The sequence below is a fragment of the Chinchilla lanigera genome, unplaced genomic scaffold, assembly GCF_000276665.1.
Source record: "Chinchilla lanigera isolate Chin_1 unplaced genomic scaffold, ChiLan1.0 scaffold00026, whole genome shotgun sequence".
NCBI lineage: Eukaryota > Metazoa > Chordata > Mammalia > Rodentia > Chinchillidae > Chinchilla > Chinchilla lanigera.
In genome coordinates this window covers 23,459,752-23,475,167 of record NW_004955427.1, presented here as the reverse complement: position 1 = coordinate 23,475,167, position 15,416 = coordinate 23,459,752, and the positions used below count along the sequence as shown (strand labels likewise).

The 15,416-nt window shown below is 42.9% G+C and overlaps 1 protein-coding gene across 10 annotated transcripts in view; it reads right to left on the bottom strand.

Annotated features, from left to right (window-relative positions):
• The window catches only part of Kalrn (kalirin, RhoGEF kinase), a 638,378-nt gene that overhangs the window by 347,961 nt on the left and 275,001 nt on the right, over positions 1-15,416 (bottom strand). For all 10 annotated transcript variants that reach the window (XM_013515182.1, XM_005386537.1, XM_005386534.1 and 7 more), the window contains exons 7-8: positions 11,134-11,325; positions 1,547-1,678 (exon numbers count right to left, since the gene is read on the bottom strand). In XM_013515182.1, the coding sequence (XP_013370636.1) occupies positions 1,547-1,678; positions 11,134-11,325 (324 nt within the window). The remainder of the gene's footprint in view (positions 1-1,546; positions 1,679-11,133; positions 11,326-15,416) is intronic.

The window sequence follows — 15,416 nt, the reverse complement described above, 5'->3', positions numbered from 1 at the left end:
CCGGACAATTCCCTACAGGGAATACTGTCTCTGCATGCTATGTCTGGGAAGCGGGGTTACAGACAAGGCCAGGTCCTGGAAGTCCAAGGGAATACGAGTTCCAGTCCTCTGCCTCAGTCTCTACAGCAGGAGGAGGCCCGATTGCCCCTGACCTCTGAAGTGGGAGAAGCTCAAAAGTCCCATGGTGCAAGTATCATTACACACATAGCTCACCAGTGTGAATGATGTGAGCAGCATATTAATTGCATTTGTACTCTTCTTGTATGTTACATGGAGGAAGTTTAGAGATTTGTGACTCACAGGCAGAGGCACAGTTCTGTCATGAGAGAAAGCCTTGGGCCTTTTGGATCAGACCTGCAGAGATTTCATTTGGCTCACGGAGCTCCTCTGCTGTGCCTCCCACAGTGACAAGATCCCTTACCAAGATCCCTTAGTGCATATTACTGTCAGGCTGGGAAAGTGCGTTACACACATTGCATTTATAGCCCTGGACACTACCTCGGGAGGCAGATGTCCGCACCTCCATTTCACAAGACCTGAGGCTCAGACTGCTAAAGTCACCTGCCTGAGGTGACACAGCTAAGAATCAGGACACCCAAGATTCAAACTCAGTTTTGACTGTGGCCAAAACCCTTATGCTTACACAGAAGGCTTCACTGTATCCTTCCACACGCAGCAATGTCGCCCAGGACAACAGTCATTAAATCATAGGTTCCAGGCCCCCTTCTTGCTATTCTGCTTCAGAACGGAGGGGAACCTGGAAATATGCACCTTCAGCCAGCACCTCAGGTCCATCTGACGCAGGTAGAAGGGCCAGCTGTGCACACATTTGCCCTCCTCGCCAGTTTCCTAAGCCAGTTTCTCTTTGTGCCCTTCACCCCTCTCTTGGAATCCATGCCGGTCAGTGAACCAACTTCTCTGTGTCCCTCCACATGGATGCACCCACAGGGCCCTTTCCTTTTGGTGTGAAAGGAACAGCAAGAAGTTTCTCTCCTTAACTTCGCAATGCTCCCTCTGCCTTGGACTTTTCAACGAGAAGGCCTTTTCGCTTGTTCTTCGGGTCACTGGCCTCTTCTCACTCCTGCACCTCTATCTCCTCCCCATTTGTCTCCTTACGGATATTCCAGTGAGAAAGTTAATAGGATTTGATGTGCTGCTTCAAAAAGATGGTGGCAGGGCTGGGTGCACACAACACTGTCCCAACCTGACAGCAAACATGGAGGAACCGGCCTTGGTTCCGGCCTCTCTGCCCCCATGGGGAAATCTAGTCTTCACACAGGGCAGGCAGGAGTGTGTGTGTGACAGAAAAAGGAGACAGTGCATGTGTATACCACTGTGGTGCCTCCTAATGGCCCCGTCTCTATCTGCTCATAGCCAGACGCCCAAAGTTCACAGACCCACAGTTCATAAAGATGTTCAGGAGAAAACCTGCCTCTCTTCTTAGTTCAATCAAGTCTATTCCACAGTGCTGAGGGTAGTGCTTTCTACCACCCCCGCTCCACATACACACATGCCTGGGGCCCCAGCTGCCTCTCTCAGTTCTCACCTCTGTGTAGGCCTGGGTCACCTGCTCATACAAGGTCTGGTGGTGGTGGATCGCCAGTTCCAAGTCCTGCATCTCAGATGGCAGGCCACCTTCGCTGCACATCTTGCACCAGGCATCCACTCCGGACAGGAACTGGAAGGAGAAGCCATGTGGGTGAGTAGTGCAACACCAGGGAAGTGAATTGATGAGTTATGTAGAAAGGATCAATACTGGGGTACAAGTGTGAGGATTTCTACTGGTGTTCAGAGAGCATGCAGCAGCCAGAACTTTGACCTACAAATACTAGCTTCTAGTAAAATACCCACTGTCTAGAAGGGTGGCTTCCACAGGGAGGGCTTTTATGAACCTGTGGGACAGAGTGAACTATCTGAATGCTCAAAAGATCACTCACATAGCAACAGACAGCACATGAGAGCTTCTCACTCTGCATGTTCACAGGTATGGCAGGAGTGACACACACTATTCTGTGCACCTGTGTGTCACTGAGTATGAAGAGAAGCAAAGAGCACCTCCTGCATAACCGCCAGGAGCCACAGGGCCTTGCTGTGACCATTGCCACAGGGGGTGGAGACTAAGATTCACTAGGACTCATGCTTGGGTCAACCCAGGAAAGTGTGATTAGGGAGGGATACAAGGGACTAGACTATGCTGTGCCTGCAGTGGCTCCTAGGATGGGATTTATCGACATGGATCTTAACATATAACCAATTATTTAAAAATTAACAACTGTGGAAGACTATGGGTCTCAATGCACAAAGGATGAACTATATGAAATCACTCTAATTCACTGGGTGGAAAAATACACCTTTCAAATGCAAATCATTCTTCACCCAACAGTCTGAAATGGTTCTGTCTGTGATTCCTCTTGCCTGGGTGCACAGCTCCATTTAAATTAATTGCCTAAGTACTTTTTTATTTCATTGCTTAGAACAGCCCATAGGAGGACAATTAAAAGCTGCCTAAACAAACACATGGAAAACAAATATGATCGAGTCAGTGTTTTTTTTTCCTCCCCAGCTAAAAAGAACCATGGTTTATGAGTTTCCCTGAAGGACTGGTCATACCTGAGAACATAACATTAAAAACAGATACAAATAAAACTGCTTCTGACCCAACCCAATCTAGGTGAAGAAACATCAAACAGAAGTTAACTTCCCCCAATTACTCTCACTTTGGGCACTGTATTCCCTTCTGCAACTACTTGACTGCTGTCTCGGTGTCACTGTCAGCTTTCAGACCCTGGCCTGTCGGTGTTACGATTTTCCATCTGTACATCCACAAGGACACAGCTCTGCAGTTCTGGAAGGGTGCCAGGTGTTGTCCAGTATCAGACTGCACATACTTGCTGACATCTCAGAAGAGTCTCTGCTGAGTTATTGCTTCACCAATAACTCCTTCACAGAGCAACCTGCAAGCAACTGGATGATCTCATATCAACTGCAGGAGCAGCTCTTCCAACAGGCCCTTGTGGTTTCTCTGCAATACTCTATTCCGAATCCTATACTGGAGCACACACAATGAATGGTCAGCTCCAGGAGACAATGCCAGAGATAGAGGAGAGCATTGAGTCTTCCTTCCCAATGTGGATAAACCTCAAACAAAGTATGTAAGTGATACAGCTGAAGAGAGAACAGGAGATTGCACATCAATATCTCCATGTTCCTAAGAATGAACACTACTCAAAAAAAGAGAGGGCAAGACATGCCTACTTCCCTCTCAGAGTGTAGGACCATGCTTGACTTGTGACACAAATGCTTATTTGCATGCATGGGAAACTTATAGGTGGAAATAAGCACAAGGGGAACATAAAGATAGCAGGGTTATATGTGGAGCAACTACCCATAAGAACACTGTTCACCTTCCATGTTCCATCTGTGATATCCTACGTATATAGTCATCTGGGAGATTTATGATCAGCCCCACATTAAGGAAGAAGAAACAAGTTGTGAACAGTGAGGAGACTTGAGTTAGGGAATGCAGGGCTGTGATTAGAACCCACAAATCTGGCCTCAAAGTCTAGACTCTGGATTCAGTCATGTTGCCTTCCCAGTCAGACTGGGTAGCACAGGGAGAGCTTGAATGTACACCATGTGTCTGATGTTCCTTTACCTGTAAGAGGTTCAAATATGACACCAAGAAAGAAACTTGGAGTTTAACACTACAGGCTTTATTTTTTCAGTGTGTATTACATGTTTGTTTGTTTGTTTGTTTATTTATTTATTTATTTATTTTTGGTGTATATTACATGTTTTATTGAAAGGTTTTTAACATGAGAAAGAAGGCACACAGATACAGATTATATTATGATGACCAAAGCACTGTGCTACATGACAAAATCAAAGCCAAACAAATTTATAAAGTAAATGTAATAGCACTGAACAAGGTACTTGAAATTTAATGCAGGCTGTATATGCATAAAATGATCTGACCACAGGCTAATGCAAAATAAATTATGTCCAAGAATACTAAATGCCAACCATTCTGACTGAACACTGCCTTATTTTCTTGGTATTTTGAGAGAACTTTTATATAAAAGAACTAGCATTACATTATAAGAATGCAATAAGTAGAATACAGTTAAAAACATATTTGTAATGCAATTCTGCATAAAATATACACAGTAAATCTTACTACTTCAAAATTTTAAAAATAAGAGATCATCCTGAATAAAGGTTAAAACTTCATCAAAGAAAAATTCTCATCATTTGTGTACATTGGTATAAAACTGACAAGGTGCTATTGGGGGGAACAGGAAAGATATCTAACAAAGTCATCCATTTAAAATATGTTCAAAAGCATTTATAAGGTTGGAAATTGCTGCTTATACCATGTTAAATATCTGGCATATCTTCAATGCTATATCTGGCAACTCTTTTAATAATAAATTGCTAACTGCTAATTTTAATAAAAACAATTTGAAGAATTCTACCCCTCAAATGAATCCTACTATGTTATTTCATGTGTTATCCATCAATATCACCTTGTTCCTAAGAATGAACCAGTCACTACTCAAAAAAAGAAAGGGAGAGACATGCCTACTTCCCTCTCAAAGTGTAGGACTGTGCTTGACTTGTGACACAAAGGCTTATTTTCATGTATGGGAAGGTTATAGGTGGAAATAAACATAGAGGTGAAAATAAGCATAGCAGGATTGTATGTGGAGCAACTACCCAGAAGAACACTGTCCACCTTCTATGTCCCATCTGTGATATCCTATGTTTATAGTCATCTGAGAGATTCATGATTAGCCCCACGTTAAGGAAGAGAAAACAAGTTCAGAATAGTGAGTTGACTTGAGTTAGTGAATGCTGGGCTGTGCTTAGAACCCACAAGTCTGACCTCAAAGTCTAGATGCTGGAATCTCTCATGTTGCCTTCCCAGTCAGACTGGGTAACAGAGGGAGAGATTGAAGGTACGCTGTGTGTCTGATGTTCCTTTACCTGTATGAGATTCAAATATAACACCAAGAAAGAAACTTGGAGGTTTTTCTAAGTAAAAAAGCTTAATTAAAGAGACAGAACTATAATATGTGTGTTTTCTGCAGATTTATTTAAAATTGTTATTATTTTTTGGATTCCCTGAAGACAGTATGAACTGGGGTCTCAATATATAGGTAATATAGTTTGGAGAAAAACAAGCACAGTTAAGACATTCTGCTTAAATGACAAATTATTTTTCCCCTACAGTAAATAATAAGAAAAAATATTAGGCATCTGTCTCCACTCAACAAATGGAATGTGTTTACAAATATGGTCAACAAGCAATTGCCTCATCGTTACTTAAGTCAAATCATAAAAAGTAACTCTATCAACAAAAAATTCAATATTCTATTATAGACACTAAGAATCAAGTATTACATCTAAATATAACTACAAAAAAGAAATTAAAGTTAACATCTAGAAAATTATGAAATTCCTAATTGAATCCAAACTGGTAACAAATTTTTCCATGCATTCAATAGCAACATAAGCAGAATGCTTAGTTGAGAAATGAGGATTGGACCTGTTCCTCATACATCAAAAGGTGACTGATACTCAAAACCTGCAAAGTCGTGTCCATCCATCTTCCTCAGAATGTCATTGTCATCTGGAGTGTGCTGGACAGGCTCATTAGTAAACTGAGGAATGAAGCTGTCTAAACCGAATTCTCCAGAAATATTTGGTTTAAAGGGAGGAACCACCTGCTTTTGCTCCATCATGCTCTAATCCACACTTGGAAAGAATGGATGGTCCTGAATATCCACAAAGCCTGTTTGAGGAAGACAACCCAGTTGTTCCTCTGCGTCCGTCTTCAGAAAACTGTCCAGGACACTTGCAGCTTGTACAGACAGACAAGATGGTATGTGAATTTCTCTTCCAAAATAACTTGCAACAGAATATTGTTTATATTGTGATCAGGGTTATCAGGGCTCTCCACAAGATGAAATGAAGACTTTCCAACCATCATTGCACATGAATACTCCAAGAGGCCACCAGTCCACACTGAAACCATAATCTTCTCCTCTTAGAATTTCAGGAGCAAGATAAGTAGCAGTGTCACAGAAAGTGCTGGTCTTATCCCTGGGCTGTAGTCCTTCCTTACACAAGCCAAAATCAGTGAGTTTAATGTGCCTTTCTGAATCTAGTAATAAATTCTCCAATTTCAAATCTCTGTACAGTATCCCTTGCTCATGAAGAAAACGGAATGCTAAACTGATTTCTACAGAGTAAAACTTGGCATGCTTTTCGGGAAGTGTTTTCTGCTGCTGCATGTGAAACAGTAGATCTCTTCCACATATGTAGTCTAAAACAGGGAACAGTCTGATTTCTGTCTCAAAGAAACAATGCAGTCCAATAAGAAGAGGATGGTTCCATACCTGCTCCAAAACATGTTTCTCCATGTGTACATGATCAAGGTTGGCATGCTCTTTCTACACCACTTTCAATGCATAGATATGATCTGTTTTTTTTAAATTGAACTAGTAGTATCTTTGTATAACTTCCTCTGCCTATTACTTGAAGCAAATCAAAGTCCTGAAATCCTAAACTGGAGGAAGCTTTTCCACTTTCCCCATTGTTCCCTGCCACATTCTCTTCATCCGCATCTTCCAAACCCTCATAACATTTAGGATTACATGAAATTATTATCAGTGCAGGGTCTGACGCCATGGATGATGGCACTATTGGCATCATGGATTCTGGTGGCAAAGAGGGCTGCTCGCATTCAATTGTGACAAGTGCGTGGCACTTCTTATGAACCATAACTTTGCAGTTAATACACTTGTATACCTGACATCCAAGTCCCCCTACACGGTCTGAGCAGACAGCACAATGACCATGCCTGAAGAAATGTTTTGCTTGAAAATTGTGAACATTTGCAAAATAAAGTTTTCTCCAGAGGCACACAGCTCTATGATAGATGGATTTTGTTCTCCTGAAGAAGGTATTTTAGGATGTTCTGTACATAAGGCCCTTTAGAATGTTGTGGTACACAAGGCATGTTAGGATGTTCTAGTACACAAGGCCCTTTAGAATGTTAATGTACACAAGGCCCTTTGCGATGATATGGTACACAAGGTCCTTTAGCATGTTCTGGTATGCATGGCACTTTAGGATGTTGTGGTACACAAGGCCCGTTAGGATACTCTGGTACATAAGGCATTTTAATGTGTACTGTTACACAAGGTACGTTAGCATTTTCTGGTACACAAGGCAATGCATAAGTTAATAGTTCAGAATCTTTTTTAAGCTCAGAAAGCATAAACTCTTCTTCTGACTCCAACTGAAGTGATATAATATATGAGTCTCTTTCCCCATCTACATCTTTTGTGGTGAAAAACTGTTTATTATCCAATAACCAGGTGTCTTGAACTTCACTGTCCTCAGAGGAGGAAGTCTCAAAACTTGTTCTCATCATATCTCTTCCCATACGAAGGGCCTGTTGGGTAGAGGTGTGGGTTGTGGAGGTGCTCGGGAAGAAGGGACCATACTAGGATTCGCTGCCCAGGAAAACTGGAACAAAGGGCTTGATGGGTGAGGGCGGCCTGAGTGCCTGCACTGACCACACTGGCTGGACTTCAGCATAGCTCCCTGCCACGTCATTTCTGGTGGTAGCTGGGCCAGGCTGGTCTTGTGTCTCACAGGGTCTGCTCAGTGTGACTTTGGTCTCCATCACTGGATACCTTTGTTTAACTTTATTGCTGCCAGCTTTGGGGAGACCTGCCCAGAGCTACTGGGTATCTCTGGGCCTGCTGAAACTTGCCCTGGGATCTTTCGAGTTTTGGTTTCATTGGTACCTGGGCTCGGGGAGACTTCAGATGGCTGCCTTGATTTTGGCAGGTCACTGGTGCTCGGTCCTGGGAAGACCTTCCCTGGACTGTCTGTGACAGTTGGGTGGCTGCTGCTTCGTGCCCTGTGGCGTCTGGATGGAGTTAACCGTCTTCTCAATTTTTCCCATATACTTTCGCCTGGGGTCCTGAGGTTGCAGCCTCAGGAAGTAGAGAAGCAGCTCAGCATATTCATCCTTGACCGTCTCCAGGCAAATGAGCTCGGGAGAGGCTGCTTCTAGATTGTGATGCCTATTACGAGAGTTCCAAATTCTGTTTGGGCATGTTGCCTGGAAGTGAGGTCATGTCTTGGGGTTTCACACCTGATAAGAGAACCTTACGGCTCAACTTTTTCTTTATAGTAAGTGGCTACTTACTTATTAATTTTACCTAAGTATCTAGGAATCTTTTTATCTATCTACAGTCTGTCTATTAGCTTTTTATTTTTGCATCACTGAGGCTTATACCCTGCATCTCCACAGTGAACTACAGGTATATCCTCAGACATTTTTTTCAGATATGCCCTAAAGGTCTCCCTAAGTCACAAAATTGGTCAGGTTGGAACTCACCTTGTAATCTTTTTGCCTCAGCTGCTCAGAGTGCTGGGATTATAGTCACACATCATCTTGCCTCATTCAGTGTGGTATTTAGAAACAGCAAAACTAGGAAAACTGCTAGCACTATTAGCCATTAGTGACATCTTCATTTTTAAAACAACATATGTGCACTGATGCTTCTCACAGTGCTGGGAGGTCTTTTCCATATAAAGAAGGCATTTTCTCTGAAATGCAGTGTTGGGGATTTGAACCTAGAGAGCCATGAAATTTTAGGATGCTTTTCCTTCTTATCACTATTTCTATTTAATTAGTTAGTACTGAGACTTTCTAAAAATTTATAGAATAATTTTCCTGAAGAGATAAAAATGGTTGTTTCTAAGTATAACTTCTGGGGGTGGGTGGTGCTAGTGGCTCCACTGTAGGTTGTAGCTTTGAGGTGTACACACATGATTAATTATTCATTCCCAGCTAATGAACTTAACACCAAAGTGTAGTATTCAGTGTAATAACATACTATGTTTCCCCCAAAAAAATATGAAACTAGAGTGATTTAACTGGAACCAGCTCTAGCTGCTCATTACTATGGTGAAGGTCAGTATAATACAGAAAAGTAGACCTCAGTATTCTCTTGCTCTGTGGCTACTCTGCAACGGCAAGTAAAGCAGGGACAGGTGGACTGGGGTTGTCAATTTTTTCTGGTTAGGCCTTATCTTCTGGAAAACACAGAGTGGGGCAGGACAGCACATGGTACTGCCTGGCAGTCTTTGTAAAACCTGGAAACCATCACTCCAATGGTAATGAACATGTACAAATAGCATTTGAAACTTTCCTTATGGTCACTTGGAATCACTTCCAGTCCTCCTATCCCAGTCAGCCCATGCACTATGTTTCTATCCCAAGAGAGTAGTTTGCATTTTCTAGATGTGAGGAAGCTATAACCATTCAGGAAGTAGTTTTCTTTTTTTCTGAAGAGCTTATCCAATCAGTATAACCATACTGATGGGAGAGAACTGACCCAGAGCAGCCCCTCTCTCTCCCAACATGTGGGAGAAGCCCATGCAGGAGGAGCAGCACCTCCCCAACAGGAGACAGCCATTCTGGGTGAAGGGGCGGTAAACTGCCCCCAAAGGGTCACACATGGGCAGCAAGACCACAAGCTTTCATGTTCATGACACGTCTGGGTTGAAAGCAGAGCTGCCCATAGACTGTGAGATTTTAACAACAGTGTGTTAATAAATGTTTAATAACCAGCATATGTGTGTGTGCATATGTATTACATGTACACACGCAAGTGTATTGTAAATTTTGCTGATGTAAAGGGCATGTAACACACAACTTACAGAAGATAATAACATTCACAGTGCGCTTTCCAATGAATTCTCACAGAATGCTTTTTATACTCGTATCCATTGTTGACTTATGTTTGCAAGTGACAAATTCATACAGTTCCAGTACAAACACTGGGTGATACTTTCTCCTAGGTTAAGTAGTGAGAGAAAAGTGCAGATATTTGAAGACTTATGTCAGCACATTACTTGTTCATCAATGATGTGAGCGACTCTTTTGCTGAATGTAATGATTGTTTGAAATAGGAGAAGAGCATTTTCATTTTGTGTGCAACACACAAAGCACATTTTTAACATTATTCTTCCTCATTTTCTAAAGACTGTGGTCACTCAGTGAAATGGTAAGTCAAGCTCTGGTGTGCAGCATTTGATTTCTATGGTATAAAACTTCTACCAGGCCTGGGAATATAGCTCAGTAGTACAGCCTCAGTAGTACAGCCTCACACATGTGAGGCCCTGCGTTCAACCCTCAGCACCACAAACAAACCAACAGACACACACCCTCTTTACCATGGTCTTTTTAAACTACCAATGTGAAACTGCCAAATGTGAAATGGAAGAGAGGACCAGTAGCACATTTCACAGCATTTATACCATAGAGGAATAAAATAGAGAAGAATAACCTCAAGAACACAGATAATAATAAAAATACTCTAAAATAATTAGGAAATGAATTTCAGGGGTTTTATTTCTTTTATTTTTAATATAACGTACTTAATTACAAATTGATATAATTTAGCTTTAAGTAATGCTATGTTTAACAATTAGCTCACAGAATTCCTGAAAATTTAACAGCTAGCTATTAGCTGTCTGAACCAGGCTCCAACATGCCACAAGCTCTTCGGGAAGTTGCTTAACCGCTGAGCTTCAGCTCACCTCTCTATACAGGTCACTAAGGTCATTGGCCAAGGCCTAGCCAACTAGTAAGTAAATGGCAGTAGTAACTATGGTTTCTACCGCATTATTATCTATAACAAATTGTATTATTACTGCATTATTATCTATAACAAATACTTCATGGAGAATTAGTTTCCCTGCTCTCAGCAGGGAAATGATCACAGTACTTTCATCCCTTTAGCCTGTGTGCAGAGAATGTATGGACATTGAACAGACAGTCAACACACACATGCAAACATGCCCAACATGAGCTATTGAGCAGTATGTAAAGAAGATCTGGGTCACCTCTCCTTTGGGTCATGAGCAAAGCCACCCAAAGTTACCAATGTTTCATGCATAAATGGGCCACGAAAGGGAGAAGACCAGTTGTTGTTGCAACTATCTGGCAGCAGCTTAGGAGTTTCACAAATAGAGTGTGCTCCTACCCTGCTGTCCCCTGCTCCTGTACCCTTCCCACCACTAGCAGCGATCCCCAGGCCTCACCTGCTCAGCCTTCTGGTGGAAAACGGCAGACATGGCCAGAATAGTGCTGCGTTCATCCAGGGCAGCCGCAAAGCTCTTCCACTCCTGGTCTAGCTGCGTGGAGATCTGCTTGATTTGCTGGGAAGCATAATGGCCAGCCTCAGAGAGGCGAGAGGCCACAGACATAATGCGGTTGATGTTGACATAAGCGTTCTGGGAGAGGCAAAAGAGAGTGAATGCTTAGTAGGGCAAGGTGAAAAGACATCTACTGTGTACTTTTGGGGTGGGTGTTTATTTGGGGAAGTGGGGCACCTAAATAAAGTTTGAGAGAGGCTGGTATAGGCCATACTGGTATATCTGCTCCAGGCTTAAAAGAAATCTTTCTCTATGACCTATAATCTTGGCAGATGGCAGGGACAGTGCCTGAGACCTCTCCTTCTGGGGAACCAGTATAGATTTTGTATCAGCTCCTTTTTTTGTTGGGGGTTCTTTTTGAGACAGGGTCTCACTATGCAGTTCAGGCTGGCCTTGAGCTCACTTTGTAGCCCAGGCTGGTCTCGAACTCTCAATGATCCTCCTGCCTCAGCCTCCTGAGTGCTGGGATTACAGGTGTGTGCCACCATGCTTGGCTTGTACCAGCTCTTAATGTGCTATTTTTTTTTTTTTTCCAGTACCGGGAATCAAACTCACGACCTTGTGCTTGCCAGGCAGGCGCTTTGCTGCTGAGCTAAATCCCCAGCCTCCTTAATGTACTATTAATGCAGTCTCTTTATATGGACTACTGTATATATAACCTTCACAACTATCTTATGAAGTCACCCTGAGGGATAGCACAGTCCTTCCATGGGCATTTTTTAAAAGTAATGGGTCAGACAACAGTACAAGTGGAAGGAGGTAAAGACATCTCCCTGACTCAGGACAGAGTGATACCCAGGGTATCACTCCCACAGATGGCAGCAGTACTGGCCAAAGAAGGTAAAAGAAATAGGGAAATTCTGTATATTCCTGCCACTGGCCAAAAATGTCCCTCTTGTCCTCCCTTCTCCCTGTTCCCTGCCAAAAGAGGCGAGGTCCTGGCACTTAGAGTTTACATAAAGACAGCATTTGCAGCCATGACATTTTGTATGTTAAAATTAAGGTATATGGGGGCCCCCAGAACCCTGTTTGACTTGGGAACATCTCTCTACCTGATGCCAGAAGTCATCTGTGGGTAACCCCAAAAGTTTCTGTGGGGACTCTCTTGAGCTGTTGTCTCCTTTCTCTTGTGTTTTGTTCACATTCATTCCCATCCTTGCTTGCTAATTAAAAATTTATGAACATGAGTGTTATTTCCTAGCAGGCCAGCAAAAAAACCCCTCCAAGAAGGAGCAAGCAAAAGAAAAGCCCTACAAACATGATACAGTAGTTACCTTGGTTATTTCTAACTGCTCCATCCTATTAACTGTCTGAGGTGTCAAAACAATCAAGTTATACTGTGATATCCACAAAGCACTTTTCTGAATCACAAACCTTCTGCCTGAAGAAAGACCAGGGAGGAGGGTTATCACACACTTTCACTCTTTGTTGGGATTCTTCTCAAAGGACAAGAAAATACTCATCAACATCACCACTTTCTAGAAGCTCAACTAGCTCAGGCATAGTTCATTAATGCTGGGTAGGTTTAATGAAGGTTCTTTATTTTCCTCTCCCACATCCCTCATGGTCACCATTCACCTCAGCTGTTCCTAACCTCCAAGAGCTTCATCGCAAACACGGGCCAGCTTCATAATGTCTCTCTTAATTTAAAAGGTCTCTGTGGAAGTTTAAAAGGTTAAGTGAGGTACTTAACACAAATCCATCCTGATGTCTAATGACCCCTACATGCCATGTCTGTTTTTAGCTTGGTGTGAGACCCCCCTGACACAGTGCATTTCTCTAATACAGCCAGAATAATACTGACCACTGTTATGTGAAGTAACTACCCTTCAGAGATGAGGAATCATTATCAGCCCTATTTTCTGAGCTAGGACACAAAGTCTATTGGAAATTAAACTCTATTTATAGAACTGACAGAAAAACATGCATTTAGAAATAGAAGAGGGGAAAAAAAGAAGCAGGAACTGATTTTAATAGCTTTGCCTTCTAAGGGAATAACTTTGAAATCCCCCCAAATTTCCTGTTCTTGTCACTGTCTTAGTTTGGGTTCTCCCCACAGCAGATCTTGGGACAGAATTTGGGGCAGATAGTTTATCTGCACATGTTTCCAGGAAGTACAGTGAGGGAGAGGAGAAGTGAGAGAAGAAAGGGAGTGGAAATGAATAAAGGATGTTTTACTTAGTGGGTTAGTGCTATGAGTAGCTGGGGTTTAAGGCCCCAGGAGATCTTTTGAGAAACTATTTTTTTTGAACTGGGAATCAAACTCACAACCTCATGCTTACCAGGCAGCTGCCCTACTGCTGAGCTATGTCCTCGGCCCTAAAAGAACTCCTCCCAGCTGTCCCTGTGCAGAGTGAAGAATATAGGCTATACATACACTCAGTCCTATTGTTCACTGGTTGAAGTTCCCCCCTGTGTTAAGTCCCTGGCATTTCCAGCCTGACCCACCCAAGGTCAAAGAAGAACCCTGACAAAGAAATGCAGGAAGCTATCAGTCTGCATGGAAATTAACTTTAAATGATCCCCAGGGTTGGCACAGGGGATATGAATGGACATTAACGGTGTCTGATAACAATGTCCTCCCAAACTGAGTTCAAATCCTAGAATCACTCCTCACATCATTTGTCCAGATCTATGTAGGGTATTAAGTTTTCCTGTACCAAGAAAGGCCTTATATACGGCTTGGGCCAGGTGGGACACAAGTAAATAATAAAAGCAGGGTATTATCCTGTCCCCAAGTGCAGCCAGTAGATGCTAGTCTTCTCTCCTCATGGCCTATTTATACTCTCCTCCTACCCAGGGAACCCAAGGAGGTGAACTTTCCACTTATTAGAGATGTCCCACTGTGGCTGCTTCCAGAGATTGCTAACAGCTTGTCACTCATTCAAATATTTATGGAGAGTGGGCCAGGCTCTGTGCTGGGGGCTGGCTGAGATCAAAGAGGAATAAGGCAGGATTCCTGCCCACCCATCCTTTGCCCTCAGGGCCTCACAGCTGCAACTTAAGACAAATCCTCAAATAACTGTAATTTAAATCAAATGCAGTAAAAGCTCCCATAGAGGTAGGAGCAAGTCACTGTGAAGATTAAGAGGGAACGGGTTTGAGCCACTAGCAGGGACAGTGGGAAGAGGCTTCTTGAACCAGCCAGAGCGGGTAGGAAAGCTGGAAGTTTTCCCAGGTTCCTTCAGCCCCTAGGTCTATGATCACAGATGAAAACTAAAAACAAACAAAAATGCCATACTTACACTAGATCAGCACATTAAATACTGTCATGTTTCCTTATCAGGGGGCAGGGAAATGTGTTACTAAACTAACAAATAATTATGCTTCACAAAAGAAGTCACCATGGTATCTCTTACAATAGAGGAATGAATAAAATGTTGACTTATGCATTTACTCACTGTTTTTCCCTAGAGTTCCTTTTCAGAACATCAAAACACTCAGACAAGTTATATTGCCCAAGTTCAGCACCTTCTTCACCACTTCCTTTACCTTGAGCCAGAAAGAAATGGGTGGACAGAATCTAAACTTCTGTTGCCCCTGACTATAGCCACAAACCAAATGAGAAGGGCAGAATGGCAGAGAAGGTCTCCAATGTCTTAAAAGGAAAGAGCAAGGTTAAAGCACTGGACTAGGAACATGAATAAACAGGGGCGCTTAGTCATTAGGCACAGATGACATTTCGCAGCCTTGGTCAACCCATCACGTGGTTCTTCTCTGTGACTGTTTATGCCTCTGCGAAGGAACATTTAGGAATTATGTTTGTCCTTGGGACATGGCCAGCAGGAGTGGATATTTTGGTTTTTTTTCTTTTTTTGGCCTTTCCATCTCCTACCAGCTGCCCCCTCCAACCTCTCCCATCTGCCTACCTCTCTCATTCTTCCCTTGTCATTCTTCCCTGCCAGCCTCAGATGCCTTTCTATCTACAGAGCTGCCCATCAGTTCAGGCATCATCCCTCGGCCAGCAGCCAAGAGCTCTGGGATTCTGACTCCTCTGTGTTTCTGTTTCCTTAGGCATAAAATGAGGAAGTTGAACTATCTGATCTCAGACTTTCTGTTTCTGAGTAAGCAGTGCCCAGGAGGTGAGGACAGTGGTCCTCCCCATTCCAGAGGTACTCAGCCCAGCCTCACTGTCCTTCTGCCTCAGCACCTCATCCTGGCTCTGCTCA